This window comes from Marmota marmota, unplaced genomic scaffold (assembly GCF_001458135.2).
Source record: "Marmota marmota marmota unplaced genomic scaffold, marMar, whole genome shotgun sequence".
NCBI lineage: Eukaryota > Metazoa > Chordata > Mammalia > Rodentia > Sciuridae > Marmota > Marmota marmota.
In genome coordinates, this window is record NW_026000174.1 from 30,882,040 (window position 1) to 30,907,530 (window position 25,491).

The window sequence follows — 25,491 nt, forward strand, 5'->3', positions numbered from 1 at the left end:
TCCTGCCCCTCTCCCATTCTCTAGTCTCTCTGCTGACCATATTCTCATGTCCCAAAGCTCACCAAATAAGACTGAAGAAACTGAAACAATGGCTTGGTCCTAGTTGAATATCAACCAGAGGGGCATCGGGCCTTTGAGAACCAGAGGGGAATCAAACCTCATCACTAGGCAAAGGTGATAAAACCTTTATAGTGTCAAAGAAGGCTTCCTTAACCTAAGGCCCACTTTCCAGCAGGAGGAGCTTAAACAGCAGTAAGCTACATTTGGAATATGCAGGGATATCTCCTGGGGCCTTCTGCCTGCTGTCCATACCTGTCACATGCACGTGAATGTCATAGTGTGCCTCTCCAAATTCATTCTGGAGCAAGATTCGATACACCCCTGAGTCAGAGCGCTTGGTGCTATTGATGAGGAATTGGGAATGGTTTTTGCCTTTGGTGATCGTTTCCCGGCCCTTTGTAGTGATACCATCTTTCTTCCAGATCACATCTGGTGGTGGTGAGCCCTGGGTAGTGACAGGAGGTGATACCATCAATCACCCAGATGGTATTTGGGAGAAGGCCCTCTCAAGAAGTCTCCTGCCAGTCTAGTGCCAGGAATTGGGCAAGGGGGAACAGAGTCAGAGGCAGAGACTATGATGTCTGCAATAGTCATCTTGGTTATGTGGAGGGTATATGGTGGCCAGGGTCAGCAACAACTCACGGAGAAGGCTGCATGGATGCAGAGAGCTGTCCCAGCACGAACCACCATGTGACTCTTCAGCCGTGCACTGAGGTCAAACTTTGGGGCAGCTGAGATGGAAGAGAAAGAAGTAAGGGCATGGACCTCTTTCCAGAAGATTCAGTTTAAGACTTCCCTCCAAAGCTTTCCCAACCTCTGCTCTTTCCTGGGTCCATTAAAGGACATCAGATCTATAGATGCCCAGCAACACTGTGAAGCATTTATTTGTTTCCTGTCAGTCTCCCTCTACTACTATGTAGGATCCTAGAAGGCAGGTCTTGTGTCTTGTTTATTTCTATATCCCTGACACTGCCCTTGGCTCACAGTGGATAATATTTGGCACACAATGAGTGCTTATGTTTTTCAGCTGGGGAGCTTCTGGGGTTACTTCTAACTCTGTCCAGGTACAAGGCACAAGTGAAAAATGAATTTTTTTTTTTCTCGAGATGCTGAGGATTGAATTCATAGCCTCATGCATGCTAGGCAAGTGCTCTACCACTGAGCTATAGCTATAGCCCTGGATTACTTTTCCTTGTTCTTCTCTTTTTGTTTCTGAAATGGGGTCTTGTTATGTTCTTCAAGTTGCTCTGAAACTCCTGGGCTCAAGTGATCCTCCTACCTTAGCCTCCTGAGTAGCTGGGGCTACTTTGGATAACTCTGTCTTGATATAGCACCACCCAATTTCCCCCTGTGGGATGAGACCCTTGAGAGGAAGGTTTGGAGCTAGAATGATAGGCCTGAACCCTCAGCCCTCTCTGTCCTTACCTGGTGGTGGCATGGCACGAACCCCTTCATCTAGCTCCACAGGCTCCCCAACCCCAGCTTCATTCACAGCCCGGATACGGAAGAAGTACTTCTGCCTCTCAGTCAGGCCCCCCACTGTGTAGCAGGTGCCTGAGATGGGGATTTTTGTGCACTTGGACCACTCCTTGCTGTCTTCAGCCCGCATCTCAAGGATATAGCCAGAGGGTGGGTCTCCTTCTATAGGCTCCTGCCAGCCCAGGGAAATACTCGAGTTGGATGAATCAGACACATGCAGTCCCTGCACCAAGCCTGGGGGTTCTGGATAGGACAGACATCCAGTCAGTCCCCAACTGATCCCACTCACCCTCCCATTCATCTCCCCAACACCCTCACTCAATCTCAACAATATCTTTACTACCTCACCTGACCATGCCTACTTCCCACCCTCAATATTCCTGGACCCTAACTTTTACCACTTCTACTACCAACTCCTATAGCTCACATCCTTAAAACTCAACCTTTCACACCCAACAACCTCCAAATTCAATTCTTTTACCAATTCAATAGTTTCATCTTTAAAGTTAATATTTAATATTCCTCACACAAATTCACATAACCCATACATTCAAAACACCAACCTTTAACCATTTCTACTATATCCATTTATAGGGAGTACCATGACCTCATCTTCTAAACTCATCCTCCTAATCATCTCCCCAACACCCTCACTCAATCCTCAACATACCTTTTCTACCTCACCTGACTGAAATGTTTAAAGCTTGATAATAACTTTTCCCACACTGACTCCTCACTATTCCTGATGCTCAATCTTTATTTTCTTTCCTTTTTTTTTTTTTTTTTTGGTACTTGGTATTAAATTCAGGGATGCTTTACCACTGAACCACATCCCCAGCCCTTTTTTAAAAAAATTTTAAATATTTTATTGAACTTAAATAATTGAATATCCAGCCATTTTCCCCAGCCCTTTTAAAAACTTTTTATTTTGAGATAGGGTTTTGCTAAGTTCTCTAGGGCTTCAGTAAGTTGCTGAGGCTGGCCTTGAACTTTTGATCCTCCTGCCTGAGCCTCCCAAGTCACTAGGATTACAGGCAGGCGTGCACCACTGAGCCCAGCTGGCTTTATTTTGTGTGTGAATCCTGTCCCTCCACAAGCCTGGAAGTTTCTAATGAAGGAGCCTGTATGATCTCTTCTATCAGACTTTTCCAGGGAAGAAATTCTCTCTGTGCTTTATGAGCTAATTCTATTATGTGTTGAGGCTGGCAGCCCCATACTCACTAACAGGATCCTTGGCTACCACTGAACTGGATGGCATACTGGGCTGTCCAGGGCCTGCCTTATTCACAGCTATAACTCGGAATTCATATTCTGTGTCCTCCAGGAGACCATCCACGGTATACTTGGTACCTAAAATGGGGAGATGAAGGGTTTATGAGTCCAGGAGCATCCATGGAGTGAGAGGTCAAAAAGTGAGATATCTTAGAAGAGGAGGTCATGAGATGCTGTTAAAATACTCAAAAGAGTAGGGGAAAGCAGAAATTCAGAGTAGCAATGGGTCCCCTCAGCAAGATTTCCTTTGGTCCCTCTTGAGCTTCTGCTCCAAGGACCTTACCCTGTACAGGGTCCTTGTTGACTGGTACCCACAAGTTACTGCCTTTCTTTCTTCGCTCCACAATATAGCCAAGCACTGGGGCTCCCCCATCCTGGGTAGGGGCATTCCATGTGATGGTCACAGTTTCTTTGGTCACATCAGTCACTTGAGGCTGGGAGGCAAAACCTGGGGGTTCTATGGAGCCATGGAGAGGGCAAAGGTTAGGAGAGGGGAGCACAGAGACTGTTGTTCCCCCATGTTGACCTCTTTCCCCTAAAAAAACCTGATTGATACTTAACTTTGGTTGTACTTTATCATCAAGTAGGGTATAAAAGGAAATCCACCACTGACAACTAATGAGCTTCTGGGATTACTTCTAACTCCAGAAGTAACCCTATCCTATCTAGAAGCCCTGTCTAGAAGTAGGACCCAGTAATGTCTGGGTCCTACTTATAGATATTCTAATTTAGTTGGCCTGGGGTAGAGTGCAGGCATTAGCATTTTTTAAAAACCCCATGTGATTCTAATATACAGCCAAGAGTAATGATCACTGACTTAAACATTCCAACCATGTGACCCCCGTTGCTACAGTTTTCATTCTACTGTCTTGACACACTGAGACCTGGAAATCAGTTGGGAGGGGTGTAGCAAGTAATTAATTAGCAGTCATAATTAAAATGCCCATATTGTTAAGGGTTTTCTTTGGGAAAATATGAAGAGTATTTTCAAAATTATCCCTAAAGTGACATTATGTTCCCTTGGATTCTAGGATGGTATCTAGAATGGTAAAAAAGTGAAGTTAGTTCTCTGGAATTGTGCATATCTAGGTATACCCAAGGGGATATGTTGCATATGTGATCTGACAGGAAAAAGTTTAGAATTCCTGCCCGAAATTATGTTCTTTTCTTCCTCTACAATCAATCTATTTCACGGGTCAGTTAGATGATCCTGTGGAATTCCCCATAGTCCAGTGTTCCCCACTGGCTGAAAGACCCCAGCCTGACCCCTGGCTGAGCCCCTGAGTACCAGGCAATCTCACTGACCTATGGGATTTCCTGCAAATACTTCGTCAGTCTCCAGGGGGTCACTCACACCCTCTGAATTGACTGCCAGGATACGGAACTGGTAGGCTTTTCCCTCTTCCACCTTGTTGGTGGAGAAGTTGGTGACTTTGCCATCCACCTCGCCTATCTTAATCCAGGATTTCTTGCCAACTGCCCTCCGTTCCACTATGAACTGTGTCACAGGTCGTCCTCCGTTGTCCTTGGGGGCCTTCCACTTCATGTGCACACAATTACCCGAGAGCTCCAGGAACTCCACTCGGCCCTGCGGAGGCTTGGGGCGGTCTGAGGACAGAGAACAGCTTTACAATCCGGCTTTGAAGCAAAGGATCAGAAGAGGCTCCTCCCACTCACCAGATGTCTGGCCAGCCTGAAGCATAAATGGATTCTGAGCTTTCTGGATCTCTTGCTTTTCCCTGTGTCCATTAGCCTTCCTCCTAAGACTTTCCAAAATAATTTGATCCTTGCCCTCTGAACCTCCTGCCTGGATAGAAATGGGTGGACTGCACCCCTCTGGGAACTCTTGCTTTGGTTGGTCCTCTGGTATCTTTCTTGACAAGTTCTCTCCCTCTTTTGAGCTTCCAGAACACCAGTGATTTCTGGCATCACATTCTACCCTATAATTACTTGTCTATCCCTTTTGGGTTGAGGTACTGTTGGGGATACTTCATCGCTGCATCTCCAACACTGACAACACAGAAGAGGCACTCATTCTTGCTGCTGAATTGAATTAAAACCCAAACCTTTCTACCCCACAGTGGTGGAATTGCAGGCAGGGGAGGTGGTGATAGGGTGTGCATATATTGGAGGTTGAATATAAGTTCATTAAGGCCAGCTCCTCATCTTATTCCTTATCCCAATGTTCAGACCAATCCCAAATCCCAGTCCCATCCCCATCCAGATTTCCCATTTTATTTATTTCCCTACCCTTTCACCTCCACCTCACTCCATTTCTTTTCCCACCTCACCACTTTTCCCAGTGAACCTCACCTCCATTCCTAAAATCCCACCTCTCTTTCTCCTCATTTTCTCCTAAACTTCCAGCCATGTCTTTGTTATTCAGTCAAGAATAATACTTAATAACATACTGAAAATTCTACTCTGTGCTGTGCACTGGTTATACACTTTAAAACCACTAAAAATTGATAATGTGGGGAGAAAAACATCACCCGTTCCTGGTGGGAAACAGGCTTGAGAAGCCCACTTGACCAGGGTTACTTAGGAATTTTGGAAGTGGTCCTCTTGTTGCTAAGTCAGCACTTCAGCCCCATCCCCTGACCAAACAACTCTGTGGTGGTCCTCCTCACCAGCCTGCCGCTTGCCCTGAGTGCTGGGCAGACAGTGCCTCCAGACAGTCCTGCCAGGCCCTTCCCTTACCCAGCACACTGAGGTGCAGAGTGGCTGTGGCTGTGCCGTAGTCATTCTTGAGCTTGAGCAGAACCAGGCCACTGTCTTCACGCACGCAGTTTGAGATGGTGAGCAGTGCCTGGTCTTCCCCGCGCTCCATGGACACGCGTTCCTCCTCCGTAACTTCCATGCCGTCCTTGTACCACGTCACTTTGGGCAGTGGCTTTGCCCGAAAAGGCACTTTTATGTGGGCCGTGTGGCCTACCTTCACAGTCACAGGGTGTGCAGCTAGTGCCTCCAGGATTGAGGGGTCGATGGCAGGAGGATCTGTAGAGGAGGGCAGCAGGGCAGGCTTGCCCACCAAGGATGGGGAGGGGTCAGTGGGGAGGGGCCATGAGCATGTGGGCAGGCCAGGAGTCCTTGCAACTCCTTGGACAGGACCTTACCTGCGATGAATACCGAGGCTTCACTCTCGGCGCCCTTGGCTCGGAATGTATACTTGCCCTCATGCTCCGGGCCCATGTTGGGGAAGATGAGCTTGTGCACTGCACCCTGCTTCACGATTTGCACACCCGGCAAGTCAGTGATCTAGGGGACAAGGGGTGGGAGTGAGTGAGAGCGTGGGCCAGGTAGATCTCCTTTGCCCCTTCCCTGACTCCTGCCTCCAACCTCCTTGCCATCCTTCAGCCACACGCCTTCCACCTTCTCGTCATTCAGCACTACGCACAGTTCTGCTGGGCTCCCAGTGGCAGCGTGAACGTCGGACATCCCGCTCTTCACTGTGGCCAGGCGCTCTGGGAAGAAAGGGTCTGGACTGACTCAGGGGGAAGGAATTCATGGGAAAATGGCTGATGGTATTGTAGTGGGAGCAGTTAGGGTTTAGGTGTCTTTCAAAATCATTTATGATGAACAGATGGGTTGGCCTTGGTCTGTAGATTGCTCCATGGTCAATGTGGGGGTGGGGGGGCTGGTGCAAGTAGGTGTTAGGGGATTTGGGGAAAGGTCAGTGTTTTGGGAAACGGCAGCCAGGAAGACTGAGAGATGGTTAATGGGGGAATTGATTAGTGGAGGATGCTTGGCTGGGACTTAGGGTGTGATGTTGAAGACAGAAATGATGTACATGCAGGTGATGAGTGGAGTTTGGATGTTTAGTTGTGGTTATGTTGGTCGATGGGATGCCTAGTGTCATTGGAGTTGAGGTTGGTCAGGGTCAATGAGGAATGGTTACACTTAGGGAGTAGGGGATGGTCAGGGTTGCTGGGGATGTTCAGAATCTGGAAGTAAAAGATGAAGTTAAAGAATTTGGGATAGAATCTGGAAAATGGGGGAGGATCATGGTCTAAGAAGTATGAATGTTCAAGGAATGGGGGATTTGAGATTGTTGGATAAGGAAATTTCTGGGTTAGTGGGTTGGTAGTGTGGGCTGACGGGGTGGGTGTGTACCTTCCACAGTGAGGGTGGCTGTACTACAGTATTCAGTGGGATCCCCATTCTGCATGGCCACCACAGTGTACTCGCCACCGTCGCTGAGCTGTGCATCCTCAATGATCAGTTCTGCTCGCTTGCCCTCGTGGTTCATGCTATACTTGGAGCCATGTGCCAGCAGCTGCCCATCTTTTTTCCATCTCAGTGTCACATCCTTGGAATTCAGCTCACACTCGAGACATGCACGACTCTTCTCTTTCACACGTGCATTTTTGAGAGTGCTCACAAACTTTATGGGGATGCCTGTAGATAGAAAGACACACATACTTTGGCCTATTCCTAAACTCTTAGTATCCTTTTAGTGCAATTATATGCTGCTTTGCCGTCTTTTTGGCCCTAGAAAATGTAAGAACTTGACACATTGAGTATGTTTTTATGCAATACGTGACCCAAGGAACTGCATGGCAGGGAGAGTCCCAGCTCTTCCCTTACTCAGTTGTTGATTTCACACACCTCATTTACCAGGCTGACTGTCAGTTTCCTCTTATGTAGCATGGGATAACAACTTCTACAGCACTGCAGGCAAGATCTCTGATATTGTACCTGCCATGTCTGAACTTTTGAACCTGCTGTACTTCTCTTGGGGATGTTTTTTTCTCTCCCCCTTCTCTGAAAGCAGAATTGCTTTTTGTTCTCCTTATTAAGACTTGGGCATTACCTCATCATATCAGTATCTGACATTGCCAGGTGGTGCCCCTTCCTTGTGCTCCCATGGCCTCTATAACTGTCTCCATCACAGCAGTGATGATTCCATGTGGCAGATCCCAGTTGTGATTCATGTGAGTAACATGTTCATTGGTGTACCTACCATCATGTACAAATCTCCAAACTAGCAATAATATTGGAATGCAACATAAATGTGCTGTATGATATGATGTTAAAGCCATAATAATTTCCATGATATCCCTCCTCATAAGACTCCAGCATGTCTTGATCCCTAGCCCAAGAACTGCTATTTTAGTTATTTTCACACCTGCCTCCCTTACTAGACTAGGAGTTTTCAGAAAACCCTCTTCCCAGTACCTGTCACATGAACGAATGGACAGGAGGATGTATGATTCCCCTTGCAGAGGTTACTATGGCACAAAGCCCACCGCTCAGGTTCTTCCCCAACCACTCACGGTCAATAGTGAGCTGAGCCTTCTGTACCAGGTTCCCTGCTTGAACAGAGAACTCGCCACTGTCACTGAGTCTGGCATCCTTTATCTTAAGTGTGTGGGTCAGACCATCCTCAGACACTGAGATTTCATATTTGTCATCCCTCTTCAACTCCTTCCCATTGAACTTCCACACAAAGTTGGGCTCTTTCTTTGAGAGGCGGACCTCAAACAAAGCTGTCTGGCGCTCTGTCACCTTTAGTGGCTTCAGATCTCCTAAGATCTTCAGTGGCTCATCTGCAGCAAAGAATGGGGGAGGTTGAACACAGAAGGGAACATAGATATGCAAGTGTCACTGGTGTTCTGTAGACCACCACTGGGGGGAAGCACCCTTTCTTTCATCCCACTGGTGAGCCCTTCTTCTCTGGAGTCTATTCCCAGGGTCTCCTCTCCAGTAATGTTAATAGCCATTTTTTTTTAAAAAAATATATTTTAGTTGTAAATGGCTCTTTTATTTTATTTACTTATTTTTATGTGATGCTGAGGATCAAACCCAGGGCCTCACACATGCTAGGCAAGTGCTCTACCACTGAGCCACAACTCCAGCCCCTAATAGCAATTTTTTAAAACCTTCTAGCCAATTTGCACATATTAGTTCATCCATTTATCACATATATTTTACCTGATTCCACGTTTTACAGTTTTATTTTTACTGAAGAAAAGAAGTTAAATAACTTGCCTTAAATCTTACAGCTCATAATTAGCAGAAGCTGGGATATGACTTTCCAGTAGTCTAGCTTCAGAGTCTGTGCTCTTAACCAGTATGCTACATGTCCCACGGCACTTATTATCTCACAGTCCTCTCCCTTACAGCTTATTTTTTTTTCTTCTATTAACACCCATCTTCTTGCAGTTCTTTCATGCATAATCTCACAGTTTCTTTCCAATATCCCCAAGGACCCCTCCCTGGCCATTCCTCTCCAAGACCCACGTTCATACCCAGCACTGTGAGCTGTGCACTCATCCGCTTATCACCCACAGACAGGCTGTAGACGCCGGCGTCACTCATGTTTACGTTGGTAATCACCAGCATGTACTTGGTGCCCATCTGCTTCACATCATACTTGCCCAGGGAGTATTGGATCCTCAGTGGCTCAGTATCCTGCCTCATGGAACAGGTGGGAAAGCTGATGAAGGGGTTTAGGAGGAGACTTACAGAGCTCCCATTCCCCAAAGCCAGCTTAAGCAGGTGGATGCATTGTCCATCTCTCTAAACATTCTCAGAGGCCCCTATAATCTGGCTTGAGAGATTCCGAATCCCTGTCTCCCCATAAGGCTTAAACTCTTAATATGTGTGAGTTCATTAGATGCTTTCTCCTAGAGGCACAGATCTTCAGTGACCTTATGATTATCTAATCTAGCCTTTCAGTGTAAAGACAGGTAGACTGAGGCACAGAGAGAGAAAAGTGACTGTCTTAGATCAAAAGCAAAGTGATGGAAGAGCTAAGAATAAAGTCCAGCTCCCTGCCTCTTTCAACTGTATGAGGGCATTCTCTTGATGGGATGGAAGAGAGGCCCTGGCTTACAGATAATGAGAGGGTCTGAGAACAGAGAGGATGCAAAGAAGAAATTATATTACTAGGGTGGACCCCACCTTGATCCATATCATCTTGACATTGGGGTCCTTCAGCTCCAGGATGCACTCAAAGGTTACTGTGGTATCAATCTTGGTCTCTATGTCTTCCAGGGGCTTCAGAATCCGGATGGCCTGTAAGATTATTTTAATAAAATGGCAAATGTTAGAGCATCTGGAGTATGCCCAGGTGGTTTCCAAAATTCTAGAGGAGACCCCCTAAGGGACTGGGGAGAAATGAGTAGGCTCATTAAATAACTCCTTCCCCCAGGGTCATTGATCAACTAGAAGGTTTAGGAGAAGAATATTATGGGGGATGAGAAAGGAACTGCTATTTGTGAAAGTGACTTTGTATCTGGGCCTATTACACAGATTCTGTAAAGTGTTGATGCTTAATATGAGTTTGTTGAGTGAAGAAATGAATGACAACAACACAAAAACAAATAAAGGAGGAAAGTATAGTTTTCATTTTGCAGATGAGGAAATGGAAACTCAAGAGAGATACTCAAGGTCACACAGCCAATAAAGCAGTAGAGCTGGGATTTGATGCCAGATCTCTATGATTCCAAAGTTCATGCAAGCACACCAGGAAGAGGTAAAGAGAGGAGAGGTAGGAGGAAGTGACTTGAGTTCCTTTCCTGCTCTTGCAGTGGAAAGTAGGCCTCTGAGAATGTGTGTGCAGGTTGGCTTTAGCACTGGCATTGAAGCCTATGCCCTGGCTTGCAGGTTCCAGCCCCCTGCTGGGCACTGACCTCCACTTCCGCTTTCTTCTTCATCCCTTTGAGCTTCTTGAGCAGCCCCCGGAAGTCAGTGAAACCATACTCCATGCAGACCTTTTCAAAGTCTTTCTTGGGCACCTTGGACAAAATCTCCAGCATCTCTTTCTCATCTGTCACTTTCTGCTTCTTCTTGGGGGGTGGAGGAGCCCTGGAGAAAGAGGGGACCAAGCTGTACTAAGTGCCTCCCATCTGAGGACAGAGGGAGCTTTCCCAACTTTGAATCCATGAATTCTTGGAATTCAGGGACCTGTTGAGGGGCCTTTGAAGGCTCCAGCTTGGGTGGGAGAGTGTACCCTGGGCTTCCTAGTCTCACCTCTTCTTCAACATCTTCTTGAAATCTAGTTTTTCTTGACCTGAGGACAGAAAGAGGGGCAATGTCAGACAGAGGGGAGTCTAAGTCTATCTTAAGAGCAAAGGTCAGGAGGAGGGGGCTGTCTCACCCTCTGTCACCAGCAGGGACACGGTGTAGATGGCATCTGCATGGTCATTGCTTGCAATGCACTTGTAGTTGTCGGAGTCATCTGAGGTCAGTGGTTCCAGCTGGATCAGACCATTAGAGGGCACAGGGAGGGAACCACAGAGTGACTTCTTATAAGATGAGGAAAGAGACTTTCTTTGGGGAGGGACTGAGTGTTGGATGGATTGAGCAGCCTCTATGATTTGGAGGTACCAAGTAATAGCTAGTATGAGGATGCCTGTTTTCCACCTGATTTTCTGGTAATAACATTCTCTATTTGCTTCTCAGATTCTGTCCCTGGGTTGAGAGCTCCTAGAAAGTGGGGACTTTCTGACTTCTAAGTTTTCAGCACCAAATGAACATTTTCTTCATGTAATACATTTATTTACTCCTTTGTATTAGTGGCTGTGCTGAACCCCAGGAAACGGTGAATAGGGTTGACTTGGTGCATGTCTGCAGGCGCTTACAGCTGGGTGGGCTCTGGGAAGTCAAGGTAATCATAAGTGCTGCTGAATGAATGAGCTTATGTAAGGGGTGGCCAGTAGGGGGACTCTAGGGCAGCTTGTGTGCTTGTGCCAGGCTGGGTCCAGTTAATGCTGGGATTTGGAAGAAGAAGGAGCCAACTTCTGTCAGAGGGATTCTGTCCTTCTGGGACTTTGGGGGAGAGAGGAGATCTTTTTTTTCACAAAGGGATGTGGGGCAGGACCAGAGTAATTATAGGGTCGGGAGTAATTATAGGCCTACATCTCCCAGTAATCCACCATCCCTTTCCTCCAACAGCCTGAAGCCAGAGGTTGAAGCCGAGTACCAGCTCTTGGGAAGTGACCCAGAAGCTGATGGGCCTAAGGCAGGACTTTTCTGGGTCCAAAACCCCCTACGCTCACACTGCTCTGGCCAATCAATCCCAATCCCGGAGGCGCTAATCCTCATTCTCACTCTGCCCACTATGATTCTGCAGCTTCCTCCCACATCCACTGATTTGATCTCTCCTTTGTCTTTGGCTCTCTCACCTTCTGGCCCTGTCCTTCTGACTTTGCCTTAGCTAGACCTTGCTGTGTGGGTAATTTTGGTTCCCTTCTTTGACTGGCAAAACCACAGTTCCTGAGTCAGCTTCTTCCAGCCTGCCTGTGCCTTTAGGGTAACAATGTCCTGTCTTCCCACTGCCCAGTTTTTGGGTTGCCCTTGTGGCTCTTTTTTAGGTGTGAGGAAAGGCAATCCGCCCTGGGTTCCCTGCTTCCCACCTCCTTGGTAATGGACCTTGACATCAGGGCGCACCTTCAGCACGTGCTCCTTGTTAATGCTGTCGTAGAATATCTTAGCGGACTCCTTGATGGGGATGCCACTCTCTCTCTTCCAGGAGACGTTGGGTTTGGGGTTCCCCTGCACCCGTGCTCGGAACACAGCTTTATCCCCTGTGGTGGGCACAGGACACATTTTTACCTCCGCCCACAGGCTAGACACTCTGCCTGCTCTCTCCTCTTCCTGAAGATCTGGGCCTAGCCCAGCCATGGGGAGGATACTACTCACTTGGCTCTGCCAACGTCTGTGTATTGGGGAACATTGGGTGGGGCGGGTGAACCTGGGGAAGAATCAGGGGATTGGGGAAAGACAGGCAGTGACACACCCTCAGGTAAGGTGATCGGGTGAGGTTTCTCCACAAACTCAGGGACGCTCTCGCCGGCAGGGATGTTGGAACTCCGGGTCACCAAATTGAAGAACTCCACTGTGCTGGAGGACTTCCTCGTCACGACTTCCTCTGTGGGAGCAGGTGAGGAGTCAGAATGGGCTCCAGGTAGGGAGCTCAGTTCTGGATTGGAGAACTCATTTTTGCTTTAGGGGATGGATGGTGGAGCAGGAGAGCCAAATCCAGCAGGTACAGAACCCACTTTCACACAGAAAGAGGGACCTCAGTGCCTCACACATGCTAGGCAAGCATCTTCTACTGAGCCACAACCCTGGCCCCACATAAAAAATAAAAACCAAAACAAATAAAATAAAGGTGTTGTGTCCATCTAATATATATATATATATATATATATATATAGAGAGAGAGAGAGAGAGAGAGAGAGAGAGAGAGCGCGAGAGAGCGAGAGAGAGCTTAGTAGATGGGGCATTGCTATGTCAAATTGTAGCCACTAGGGGACGCCAACTCCTTTCCATTCCTCAATGGTCAATCACCTCACTGTTCCACAGCCCTGAATCTTATTATTTTTATTAAAAAGGAATATTCAGGGACTAGGGATATAGCTCAGTTGGTAGAGTGTTTGCCTCACATGCACAAGGCCCTGTGTTCAATCCCCATCACCACACAAAAAACAAAACAAAAAGGAGTCTTCCCTGATGTACATCTACAATCTCATTGACTTGGGAAGCTGACTCTTGAGTTGTAAGTGGAAGGCCAGCCTGGGAAATTTAGCAATGCCCCTGTTTCAGAAACAAACAAACAACAACAACAACAACAACAGCAAAAACCCCACTTCTATTTTAGGATTTCCTTGTTTTCTCGGACTTCTCTTCTGGAAGTCTTTGTACCTCACTAGCATTAATATGGGCCAGACCTTTCTGCTTGTGAGGGCTGTAGCTTAGTTAAGCTTGGCTCCAGACTTTCCCCCCTGCCATTCTGTGGATTCATCATTCATTGTCTTGAAAGTAGTGATTTCCCCCAACCTTCATACTGGGAATGGAGCTTTGGGGTCTTCTATCACTGACATATACTCCAACACTTTTTATTTTGAGATAAGTTCTCACTAAGTTGCCCAGGCTGGCTTTCAATTTGTGATCCTCTAGCCTTAGTCTCCAAGTACTGGGATAAAAGGCATGCACCACCATATCTGGTCTCAGAGTGGTGATTCTTAATTGAAGGACAGGATATAGTCCTATTTCAGCAGGGATATACATATGAATCTCATTATTTGAGTATGTTCACTTTTTATTTATTTATTTTTCAGTGCTGGTAATCCAACCCAGGGCCTTTGCACATGCTAAGCATGTGCTCACTGAGCTACACCTCTAAGCTCCCAAGAGCATATTCAATGTGGTAATATAATTTCCTATTTGGAAAACAAAAAAACTATTTTAGCACTATAAACAACATAAAATCTTCTTAGCTGGTGAGTTATCAACAAATAACAATTGCTCTCATTCATGGGGCATGTTCCTTGTACAAGAAACTATGGTAGGCACATATCAGAGATGATTTTATTTAATATTCACAGCATTCTATGGAAGTAGGTTCCTTTAGCATCCCCATTAATTGGAAGGATCAAGATGAGAAAACAAAACCAACCCATAATCCTATTAAGCTCTCATGGTCTTCTTTGAAATAATGACTGGAGTTCTTAAATAGCTGTGTGGAGGCTGTATCTGGCCTGAAGATGTCTTTTATTTGACCTCTGCAATATGCAGACAAAAAAAAAAGCAGCCCTATATCTGATAACTGAAATAGTTCACATAAAAATTCAGATTGCTGTATTCTCAACACTGAACTCGTATTCCCACATTAACAACAGTCAGTGGGAGGTGAGATGTGGCTGTCCTTTAGATGGAGTGTCCTCTCCAGTTTACCCATCTTTTCCCCACATTTATATTCCCTGCATGGACTCTGTTGGTCAGTAGTTTTCAGCTCTGGCTACACATCAGAATCCCTGGAGAGCTTTATGAAAATAACTGATTTAATGGTCTGGAGTGAAACTTAGGTATTGACATTCTTTTCACCTTCTCCACCCACTAAACTAAGATTGCTCTATTATGTGACCAGAGAGGAGAACCATTGATATAAATCACTTGAATTTGCAACTTCTGGTTTAGAATTTAGACCTTGGGTCCTGGCTGTTCTACTTACTCTGCCTCATTAGCCAGGAGTGCTTGGTCTAGAATGTTTATCTGACTTTGACCTTGTGCACAGAGAGACTCTATCCTTGAGAGACTCTATCCTTCTGGAACCTTGAGGGAGAGGCAATGATTGTGAGGATGGCCCCTGGCCATCTTTTAATCACTTTCCACTAGAGACATTAAACTAAAACAGTCTGCAGTGCTCTGAGACCCTTTCTCAACTTTCTCTTGGATCTGTCCTGGCCCAAGTCTGGTCCCCAAGGGTTAAGAACCTGGGAGCTTAGGTCACTTGTTTATGTGTTCATCCTCTCTCTGCTGGTAGCCAAGTCTCCTGTTTCTTAAATGGAACAGTGTCAGCATTATTCATATGTAGATAAGGTGACTACCTTCCTATCTTTCCTCATGTTGAAATTCTACTATGGGAGACACAGTCCATTAGCCTCAGGTCTCCTTAAGCAATTTAGATTTTATCAGTCTTTCACACACATCCATGTGACTGGTTTTTCTTAATCTGTTTTCCTGGATCTATGGGTGAACAACCAGCTGGGTGAAGATTTATCAAGCCCCAGATTAGAAGCACAGGTGGGGAGGGGGTTGCTACTGGTATTGAGGGCTCCTGAGAGGCCCACTAGTGGCAAGGACTGAGGCTACTCCAGGATAGGTATGGACAAAGAAAGCTGCCCCTTCCCAACCCCTCTTTCTCTACTTGCCTCCCACGATCTTGGTTGTCTGGGAGAAGGTCTGTATGTGGGTGGTGGAGCTGGAGAACTCCATGGACACGTGCTCCTGCAGCATCTGCTGGTGGTGAATGGTCGTCATGGTGACAATAGACTTGAGCACTCACCTGTGAGGACCAGGGGAAGAATGAGGCCACAAAGAACATGGGAGGGAGAAGGAGGGTGACTCAGAGATGTTTGTTCATGTGTGAGTGCATGTGTGTGGGTGGGTGTATGGGCAATGAGAATGCAGAGGAAAGGGTGAGGAGAGCAGGCCTTTGCTCTCTGACCTCTCTTTTCTTTACTTCTTATCCCTTTCTCTGATTGATTACAAGTACCAATAGGCCTGTCCCCTCACCAGGTAACCCAAAACAATTCCAAGTTCTTAGAAGGGGAAGATACAGGGCTGAGAATAAGTAAGCCAACCACGTAGGGTCCATAGGGTGTTGAGGATACCTGTGGACATGGGCGCTTTACCAGGAGGTAATGACGCAGGACCTGAGAAGGAACTTCCTGACTAAGCCATGCTGGAACATGCCTTAGAAGGAACCTTTGGATCTTCTTTCTGGGTCCTAGGGACCCCTGGCTTTGGTGGAATGCTAAGATAGATGACCATTCATTCCCACAGCTTTGCTTTCACTTATGACACAGTAAAGGCAGAGGCTTAGTTTATATTCATTATAATTTTATAACATATATAAGTATAGTTCAACCACATTAAAAAAGAAACTAAAACATCTCCTTCCCACTCCTGGGTGCCCCATCTCCCATGCTCTCCTGAGAGGTTACCGTATGTAGCCTTTAGGCTCCTTCATGAGAACACGGATGTATGTTCTTTTTTTTTTAATGCCTGGCAGTCTATTATACACACTGTTCTGCTCCCTTTCATTTTTTACTTAATATTATCTTGGAGACCTTTGCATGCCAATTCATAAAGAATTTTTTCATTCTCAACAGATCCACAGTATCCGATAAATGTAAATACCTGCCTCCTTTAACCCGCATATCAATTTTAAACCCTTATTTGGTATATGAGGAAAATTATGTCAAGAGAAATGGCCTGTCCACTGTCCAAGCTTACTCAGAACAGGGTCCTAGCTGCCGCTGCTTCTTCTTCTTCTTCTTCTTCTTTTTTTTTTTTTGTTGGAAATTAAACCCAGGAGTGCTTAACCACTGAACTATATCTCAGGCCTTTTTTATTTTTTGAGACAGGGTCTTGCTAAGCTGCCAAGGCTGGTTTCAAACTTGTGATCCTTCTGCCTCAGACTCCCAAGTCACTGGGATTATGGGTGAGTGCCACTGTGCCTGGCAATTCATAGTTTCTTGGCTTTCAGGCCAGTGGCCTTCTAGGGAATCAAAAGCCTTCTCCTGAGCTATGTGGTTTGAGACTACCCTCCTATCCCACCTCATTTAAACTTCTACCTTTGGGTTCTGAGACCACTTCCCTGTCCCCTTAGGGGCTCACAAGCTACCAGCCTGTGCCCCCTTCCAGGGGCATGAGGGAAGCCTTACCTTCTGAACTGACCAGTACCTTCCAATACTTGAATGCTGTATCCACAGCTTGGGGTTCAGCTGGTGCCCGAGCTGTAGGGTGTCCGTCTCCTTCTTCTTTGCCCCAAAAGCGGGCACTGAGGATCATCAGTTCCTTAAATAACTGGCCCCCTGGGGGGATCCCTTACTTAGACTCTTACCTCAGTGGGATGGCACACAGCTTCAGGGGTGAGAAGTTGGGGAGGGAAGCAAGCTGGAGGGCTGGAGGAAACACTGGGGACCAGGTGGGAGGGAGGCAGAGGGTGGTGGTCCCTAAGTACGTTTTTTGTTCCTTTGTGGTAGAAGTTTTGCTTCTCGCTGCTGCTGAGTGGACTTCTCTGAGCCGAAGTTCTCATGTCAGTGTGTGTACATGTACATGCTCAGGTATATGTGCATGCACAGTCCAGCAGGGGTTGGGAGCAAAGCCACAGGTCTTTGTTTTTCTGGGATGCACTGGGGAAGTTCTAGGGTATCTGCCACTTGCACCAATCCAAGGGGCTGAACACTACCATGTGTGGTGCATGCGCGGCCTAAGCAGAAAGGAGAGGATTTCTGTACAATTTCTGTAATCTGGGTAGAGGGGCACATCCTTTTGGAGGGAGATCTCTATTGGAGGGTAGCTGGAGAGCATGCCCCCTTCTCTGGGACCTCCATGAGAGCTACTTCAGCCACCCCGCTGTTCTTTTCCTTGTCTGTAGCATACCCTGCACATCTGGACCCACAGCCAACCCACTCAAGGTTCTAGTATCTTGCAAGGCTGGCCAGAAGTCCCACCCTGCACCTCGTCCTGCCCTGGGGTGACCCCCATCTACCTTCAGTGGTGTCACAGCTACTTTTGCTCCATCCCATGGGGAAGGGGATAAGAATAGAGCAGGAGTGTCTGGGATGGCTTAGGATCAGATTCCCTGGGTCCCTTGGGAGGGGCTACTCTTGGTCCAGGCCTTACAAGGGAAATTGCTGGGCTGCAGCTGCTGTTGGGACTGGTGGGGCTACCATGGGATATATGGGCTGACAACAAGGAGGGGCCTAAGTGTGACCTGAATGTCCCCTTTTCCCAGCCCTGACCTCTCTAGCCCATCTGTTGAACCTAGTGGCCTGCCAGATACTGGGCCTTCTCTGGAAGCATCCCATACCTGTCTTTGAGGCTCCCCATGGCCTAGGGCACCTAGTGGGCTAGGGCTGAGAGTGTGTGAGAATCTTGCAGAAGGGACTTATTTTCAATTTTGGATTTGAGTCTCCACAAGGGGCACCAGTGAGCATGAGCGCCCAGCTGTGTGTGCCTGTGCTGGGAAAGAGGGGCACACAGCCCCATGGAGTGCAGGGGACAGGTAAATCACAAAGACCTGGGAGGCTAGTTTTGCTCAAAATGCTCTGTTTATTGCTCTATTCAATGACCACGAGCGAATTATAAAAAGACACCAAATGTCTCTGTCTGCCGTGGAATAAATATTTAAAGTCATCAATAAAAACACGTGGCTCCAAGATAACACATGTTGCCAAAGAGTCATGCATGCCCAGCTGATGGGCTCTCACCACACGCATGGACACAGGAACACACGCAGAGCGACACACAGCGAGACTTTTGGGAAGGCTTTTCCACAGTGACAGAAAAATGTTTTACACAGATCTGGGGCCAAGTCCCCGTCCCACCCTTGGAGCTCCCCTCCCCAGCCCCCCGTCAGGGCCCAGATCTTTGGGTTCCCCACCCCCATCTGTCCCCTTCCAATGAATCCTGAGGGCATGTGACACCAAGAGGTCACCCTGGCTGTGACGCCCATCCCAACCCAGAGACCTTCCCTAGCTGGGATCTCTGCCAAACCCTCAGGAGCTCCCCAGGCCTGGCCTCCATGTTGTCAGCCCCATCCTCTATCTACTGGTACCAGTAACTGGGTGCAAAATGCAATTTGCCTGTTGGGAGAAGTGGGAATGGGGGCCTGAGGCAGGCACCTCTGCCTGGGCTGCTTAGGGGCTGGAGCTCATTACTCCTTTCCTGGGCTGAGGAGACACAGTGTCCGGTATAGACAGCAGAGATGGATGGACAGACAGAACACACTGCAGCAGGAGGACACTTGGAGTGAGGCATGGAAACATTTTGGATCAAATAGCAATGGAACCATCATTAAAAACTGAGGCCCCAGGTCTGCATGGTGGGTCAGGCCCTGGGGCCCCAGGCCTGGCCTGGCACATTCCTCCCCCACCCTGCCACACTCCCCAATATGTACAGAAGGAAGAGCTATGCTGGGGGTAGGGGCCAGGCCAGGCTAATAGAGGAGGGAGGGAGCAGATCAAAGAGAAGGAAGAGGGACAGATAGGATCAGGGGAGCAGGCCAGACCCAAGTAAGGCCCTGGATGACTGTAGTGAGGGCCCAGACTCTGGCTGGGCAGTACCCAGTTGGACCTTGGAAGAGAAGTGTGGTCATTCTGGGGATTGGCGGGACAGCTGCTTCTCATAGAGGCTCATGACGTGGTGCACAAACTGGTACTGCTCACACGTCTGGATCATGCCACCCCTGCCCAGCAGAGATGCAAAGTGGGATGAAGTCACTAAGGGATGAGTTATAGGAGGGGGCCCCCAAACCCATGGAGTACTCATCATTCGTGAGGCATGCCAGGGGCCTTGTGCAATTGGAGGGACCAACCCTTGCCAGCCAATGTCCCTGATCTTTCTTGTCAGGGACCCAGATGATAGGTCCCATGCTCTTGGCCCATCCTGTCTGCCAGCTCTATTTCTCTTTCCTTTTATCCAGAAGAGGAATCATCTGGATCTTGCCCTTCTATCTGCTGTCCTCCATATTCCTTATCTGCCCATTAGCCCATGCCTGGTGTGTCATCTTCCCTCACCCCTGTGTACCCATCAGTGTCCCTGTGTGCCCCCACCACTGCCTGTTGGGCTGACCTGTCCTGACGGAGCTGGCATGTGGTCTTCAGGATGTCCACCACACCTTCCTGCCGCAGCTGCTGGCAGCAGATGCTGGTGGCAATGAAGCAGCCGGTCCTCCCGATCCCTGCACTGAGGGCCGAGGGGATGGGCAGGGTGAGGGGAAGAGTACCCAGGGATGGGGAGGGACCCTATCCCAGTGGGTAGCTAGGAGAACCCACCTGCAGTGGACGATGATGGGGGCACAGTGGGGCCCCTCCTGCTGGGCTGCCTCTTCCACCTCCCGTACTAGGTGCAGGAGTGGGGGAGCCCGGTCTGGGGTCTTCTGGTCCGGCCAGGATGTGAACCAGTAATGTTTCAGGCCTCGCTCTTCGGCCCCACTCTGCCCAGGAGACAGAGGCCCACCCCAGATACATGTGAATGCTTTCAGCCCACAAACCATCCAGAGATGGAGATGGGGTGCAAGGAGGATAAACATAGGAAGGACACAGGAAGTGGGAGCCCTTAGCCCTCCCATCTACACCATACTGCCCAGGGACACCAGCTGGGCCAAAGTCAGCTTGGTACTGGGGGCTGGTCTTTAGTTCTGCCCCAACAATTCCAGAATTATCTGAGAGAGGCCAAGAGCTCCTTCTCTAAGTCATTACTGTCTCCAGATTCCAAATATCCTAGTTGTCCCTTAGTCATATGGCCCAGAGGCCTGGGACTCTTTCCTTTCTCCAGATTTTGCTCTGCTTGCCTCATCTCACCATCCTTATTAGGTGTTATTTCCTCTCCACTTTGACCTTTACCATCTCTCCACTGCACTGAGATCCCATCTCCTCCCTAACCACACAGGGACCACAGAGGTTGAAGTGGTCTGTTTTTCCATAACAGAAATCTGGATTTGCCACCCTGTGCTTAAAATCCTTTGCTATGGACTGAATGTGTGCCCCCGCCCCCATTTCCCCACACCAAATTCACACGTTGAAACCTATTTCCCAGTGTGAGGGTATTTGAAGATGGGGCCCTTGGAAGGTGATTCAGTCCTGAGGGCAGAACCCTCGTGAATGGGATTCAAGTACTTATATAAAAGGCTCCAGAGAGCTTCATCTTTTTGCCATGAACCAGGAAGTGAGCCCTCAGCAGAACCTGACCATGCTGCTGCTTTGATCCCAGACTCCCCAGCCTCTAGAATTGTGAGAAATAAGTCTGTCATTTATAGGCCACTCAGTCTGTGGTGTTTGTTATAGCAGCCTGCACAGACTAAGACACCCTTCAATGGCTCTTATTGCTCTCTGAATAAAACCCATTCCCCTTAGTTCTTAGCTTGGCAAATGAGACCTCTGGCATAGGCTCTACCCTTCCAGGCATATATGCCACCCTGTGTACTTGAAATGGATGCTCCTGAAAATGGTCTGTGGATAAAATATCTCTAGCACAGCATCTGGATGCGTGCACATGCCCAGCAGCGCGCGCGCGCAAACACACACACACACACACACACACACAGCTGTTTCTCTGCTGGGAATGCTTTTCCTGCTTGTCTGTCCTCAGTCAACTCTTACTCATCCTTTGAGTGTCCATTCAGCATCACTACTTCAGCATCTCCCTGAACATGCCAGCTAGCAGAGAGTCCTTCTGCATTCTTATCTATCTCTAGCTTCCTTATCACCTTCTGTGTGCTTCTTGAGCAGAGTTCAGGCTTTGGACAGCTGTGTTCCCAGGATCCAACCCAAAACCAAGCTCAGGGCAGGTGCTTTTAATGGTTTATGGACAAAAATAAATACCCTCAAACCTCAGATGCCCTGTTTTTTTTTCCTTGACCAGCTCCATGGCATTGAGAAGATGAGGCAGCCCCCAACCCTCTCATCTCAGTCTTTCTTTCTGGGAAATTTCTACTTGGAAAGCTGTTCCTCAGGTCCTTGGGTAACTTGACTGTGACAACTACTATAACCTCTGATCTTTACTCCCTGGCCCTTCATGCCCTTTAGAAAGATTTATAGGGGCTGCTATGGTGGGTACTCCCCTCTGGGGGCTGAGGTGCCCCCTGACATTCCTTTACAGTGGAAGAGGGACAGCTCAGAGGGACAAGTTTCAGGCCTTGAGCTCACTTTCTGTGGCTGGACCCTGTGGCTGTCACCACTGATGGACTTCCCAGGTTGCTTGCAGATTGGGTGTCACCTTCTTGGTGCCTGCCTCATCTCTTCTTCCCTTCAGAGTTGTTATTAATAGAGTCTACTTCCCCCAAACTTGAATCTTATCGTTTTTCAAAACCAGAACTTATTAATCTCCCTGATTCCAAAGGAACAGTCTCTTCTGTTATGATGATCCTGGAGGAAGTACAGCTCAGGGTGGGAGGATTCCTTCCCCCACTCTGGGCTGTTTTGTATTGCTCATATTTTGTGTAGCTTCCTTTTTCTTGACATTTTCTGTTAACCATGGAAGCGCCTGACCCCTGGTGGACATATTGGGTATTACATACCAGAAGCCCAGCATCCCAGTTGAAGTGATGTTTCTAGTTTGCATCTCAAAGTCATAATGAGCCTTTAGTTATAAGGACAATGCTGGAGGTTGCTGAATTCTCTCACCCAGTCTTGGCCTAGGGAGCATTTAAAGCTGAGCTAAAAGTCATTATGAATGGCAGCGTAGAGAATGAGCCCAACAGCATTAAATGCAACCACAGTTTGGGAAATGCAACGGGGGTTTGGTCTGGCCTCTCCATTCACCACTCCCTCACCCTAGCTCATCAGTGAATTCTGGGAGTGACAGAGACCTTTACATCAGCTACATTGTACTCTTGGGCCTTGTTCTCTGTGGAGTCCTCAATTAAACCCCCATCCCCCATCCTACCAGCCCAGCCCAGCCCCAGTCTCACCCTGAGGGAGATGAGTCGTAGCCGGTAATCCTCTGTGTGAATGACTTTCTGCACAGTGATCTCCACGCCGTCATGCACCACCTGCTCCTCTGGCCAATACTCAGTGCATTTCTGCAGGGGCCCAGATCAGGTTTGGATATATCCCACCCCCAACCCTGCTTCCCTCTTATTCTCTCGCTATGATTCTTCAGAGCTGAGGAATATTCAAGTTTGCTGTTAACATTGGGTGTAAACCTCAGCTTCATCATCTAAAAGCTAATTGTCTTCTCTGAGCCTCAAGTTTCCCCATCTGAAAATGGAAATAATACCCATTTTGAAAGACTTCTATGGGGATTCAATTGAATGGGTTACTATTCCATATAGACATAGTCCTGGCAGCCTTGTACTTACAATCATGTGCACTGGAGTGGGAGAGACCAGGTCTAGGCATTGCCTTTGAGTGTGTGGCACTGAGCAAATGATTTAACCTTACTGAGCCTCACATCTCCTCATCTGGCCAGTGCAGCGAACACTACCAGTCTCACAAGATTGTCATAAGGATTAATATGAAAACAAGATGCTTGGTGTAGGGCACAAAAAAAGCAGACACTGGCAAAGTGGGGTCCCTACCTCGTTCATCTCCTCGATGTTGGTGATCATGACAATGATGGGCGTGTGCTCCTGCCACACCATGCGCCAGAAGTCAGCGATCGTGCTGACAATGGGTCCCTGTGTGGCGATGTATACCTTCTCCTCTCCACCGTAGCCCTGTGGCCAGCCAAGTCCAAGGTCAATGTCAGAGGCAGTGCTCTCAGGGTCCTGTCCCCATCCCAGGCTTTTCTGGGGTTTGCTGGAGCCAGACTGGAGGATGGGGTCCCATCAGCTCAGGCCTCTCTTTCAGTGGGAGGCCATTGGGATGGGGCTACATACCCGGATGTAGTTGGCGTTGATGTAGGAACTCAGAGGATCATCAGGGTCGGGCGAGGTGAGACACACTCTGCTATGAGGATCTGTGGGGGACAGGGGAGGCTATCCCATCTCTAGTTCACTTAACCCCCTCATGGGTGCTGCTAGGGCCCACCATTCCTGGTCTACTCCAAAGCACCACATTTCTTCTGCGATCCTACAGTTCTTCCTTCTCCTGCACACTAGCAAAATGATGACCCATCCTTGGTCCATTCAGGCAGGTGATAATCCAGGATGAAGAGGAGGACAGAGAAAGAGGCCCTGGGTCTCACCTCAATGCCTGCCCTCTGCCCCTGAAGCTGCCCTGTACTCACTCACACCTTGTATTCTGGAGTGAAGAGAGCTAGTTAAGGAAGGAATGGCCTGGGTACAGCGCCTGGGCAGCAGGCAGCAGCTGGAATACGAGAACACACTGTCACCGACTTCTCCGTGAGCTTATAAAGCACATGGCCTTTTTAAGCCTCTGTTTTCTCATCTATAACATGGGGGTAAGTATACCTCCTTCCTAGAGCTATTGGGAAAATAAATGAGAAAACAGAGGTGGAAGTGCTGAATAAACTGTGAAATTCTTTGTAAATATAAGGGCTTTAAGATTTGGGGGTAGAAAGCTGAGGAGAATACTAGGAGAAAAAGGTCAAGTTTCCCATGTCTGAAATGAGACTGGAGGGTCTTTGTAGAGTTGTGAGCACAAAGGGTCTCCTCCCACAATCTTTTTACTTGTCAAATTCCATGGTAACAGATTCCCATAACATCTTGTTCTTCTTCCTGGAGTAGAATTTGTTTTGTTCCAGCCAGAGCCTCCCTGTATTGACTAGTCTTGAGAGGCTGGGATTGGGACGTTCTGTGGGGTGTGTAGGGAAGCTGGCTGGGGGCCTGGAGCATTGGGTCCCGGTTGTGCTTTGTCACCAGCCTCCTGTCTTGTCCCCTCTCTGAATCTCAGTTTCTCCACTGCAATAGGGAGGGCTGGAAAGGCACTGCCAGTGTGCACATGATGGGGCTCTCAAAGGCAGTGTGGGGGTGTCATTAAGAGACATGACTGAGCCACAGAGCCTGGTCCAAATCCTGGCTCTATGACTTCCCAGCTTGTCAACATGGACCATTTACTTAACCTCTCCTGCCTTATCTACAACTGGGGACATCCTCCTTCTACAGTGAACTCATTTATCTTGTAAAGGTTAAAGGATCTAACATTAATAAATGGAGCCTTTAGATCAGTAAGTAATGTGGGCCACAGTAGACACCACGAGCTAGCTGCTCTTGGGACCATTTTTACAAGTTTTACCTTAACTGAGTGGATAGAAAGAAGAAAACCTGGAGCAGCAGGAGGGGACATGCTTAAGTCTCCCCCATCCAGCCCTCTGCTTGTCCCAGTTCACTCTCTGGATCTTGGTCAGTGTCTCAGGGGTGGGCACATTTCATGGAGAGGGGCATAGAAGGGTGGCAGGAATGGAGAGGAGTGAGGGTGAGCAGGAGGGGGCTTCTGGGTGAGGAGCAGAGGACAGGAACAGGAAACTCTGCCTGGGCCATCTCCCTTCTTCCTAGCTGCCCTTGCCCAGATTAGGTGCCAGAAAGACAGAAGTGGGCACCGTCCCCTCTGGTCAGATACCCAGGTCTTTGGTATTAAAGAACTATTGTGGCAATGATGGCCCTTATGGAGCACTGACTCTGTGCCTGGGGCTGTGCAAGTGAGAAGGGACTCCTAAAGCAATAAGCCACGGTCCCTCCCCCAAAGAAGGCACAGCGTTGGGAGGCAGACAAGTAGTGGCGTGTGAGCACTGGGGCTGTGGTAACAGCGGGGGGCC

General features: G+C 48.1%; 2 protein-coding genes and 1 long non-coding RNA gene across 10 annotated transcripts in view; 1 reads left to right on the plus strand and 2 right to left on the minus strand.

The window, feature by feature from the left end:
* The window catches only part of Igsf22 (immunoglobulin superfamily member 22), a 20,098-nt gene extending 4,355 nt beyond the window's left edge, over window positions 1–15,743 (minus strand). The window contains exons 1-19 of the mRNA XM_015477694.2: window positions 15,474–15,743; window positions 12,557–12,688; window positions 12,208–12,344; window positions 10,916–11,015; window positions 10,789–10,828; window positions 10,449–10,623; window positions 9,718–9,831; window positions 9,063–9,225; window positions 8,088–8,360; window positions 6,925–7,209; window positions 6,151–6,275; window positions 5,928–6,069; window positions 5,512–5,808; window positions 4,117–4,419; window positions 3,095–3,268; window positions 2,761–2,889; window positions 1,486–1,782; window positions 703–791; window positions 313–505 (exon numbers count right to left, since the gene is read on the minus strand). Of these exons, the coding sequence (XP_015333180.1) occupies window positions 313–505; window positions 703–791; window positions 1,486–1,782; window positions 2,761–2,889; window positions 3,095–3,268; window positions 4,117–4,419; window positions 5,512–5,808; window positions 5,928–6,069; window positions 6,151–6,275; window positions 6,925–7,209; window positions 8,088–8,360; window positions 9,063–9,225; window positions 9,718–9,831; window positions 10,449–10,623; window positions 10,789–10,828; window positions 10,916–11,015; window positions 12,208–12,344; window positions 12,557–12,688; window positions 15,474–15,582 (3,277 nt within the window). The 5' untranslated portion in view covers window positions 15,583–15,743. The remainder of the gene's footprint in view (window positions 1–312; window positions 506–702; window positions 792–1,485; window positions 1,783–2,760; window positions 2,890–3,094; window positions 3,269–4,116; window positions 4,420–5,511; window positions 5,809–5,927; window positions 6,070–6,150; window positions 6,276–6,924; window positions 7,210–8,087; window positions 8,361–9,062; window positions 9,226–9,717; window positions 9,832–10,448; window positions 10,624–10,788; window positions 10,829–10,915; window positions 11,016–12,207; window positions 12,345–12,556; window positions 12,689–15,473) is intronic.
* LOC107135697 overlaps window positions 10,616–25,491 on the plus strand; it is a 46,525-nt gene continuing 31,649 nt past the window's right edge. For 4 of the 5 annotated variants that reach the window (XR_007342370.1, XR_007342372.1, XR_007342369.1 and 1 more), the window contains exon 1: window positions 12,570–12,700. This is a non-coding gene — a long non-coding RNA (uncharacterized LOC107135697). Of the gene's footprint in view, window positions 11,426–11,712; window positions 12,701–25,491 lie in introns of those variants that run through there. The other variant, XR_007342373.1, reaches the window with a different exon arrangement.
* Ptpn5 (protein tyrosine phosphatase non-receptor type 5) overlaps window positions 16,262–25,491 on the minus strand; it is a 47,248-nt gene continuing 38,018 nt past the window's right edge. The window contains exons 9-14 of one of the 4 annotated variants that reach the window (XM_048788464.1): window positions 23,654–23,733; window positions 23,354–23,491; window positions 22,745–22,855; window positions 20,109–20,269; window positions 19,906–20,019; window positions 16,266–19,519 (exon numbers count right to left, since the gene is read on the minus strand). In XM_048788464.1, the coding sequence (XP_048644421.1) occupies window positions 19,426–19,519; window positions 19,906–20,019; window positions 20,109–20,269; window positions 22,745–22,855; window positions 23,354–23,491; window positions 23,654–23,733 (698 nt within the window). In that variant the 3' untranslated portion in view covers window positions 16,266–19,425. Of the gene's footprint in view, window positions 19,520–19,905; window positions 20,020–20,108; window positions 20,270–22,744; window positions 22,856–23,353; window positions 23,492–23,653; window positions 23,734–25,491 lie in introns of all 4 variants that reach the window. The other 3 variants (XM_048788463.1, XM_048788466.1, XM_048788465.1) reach the window with 3 other exon arrangements.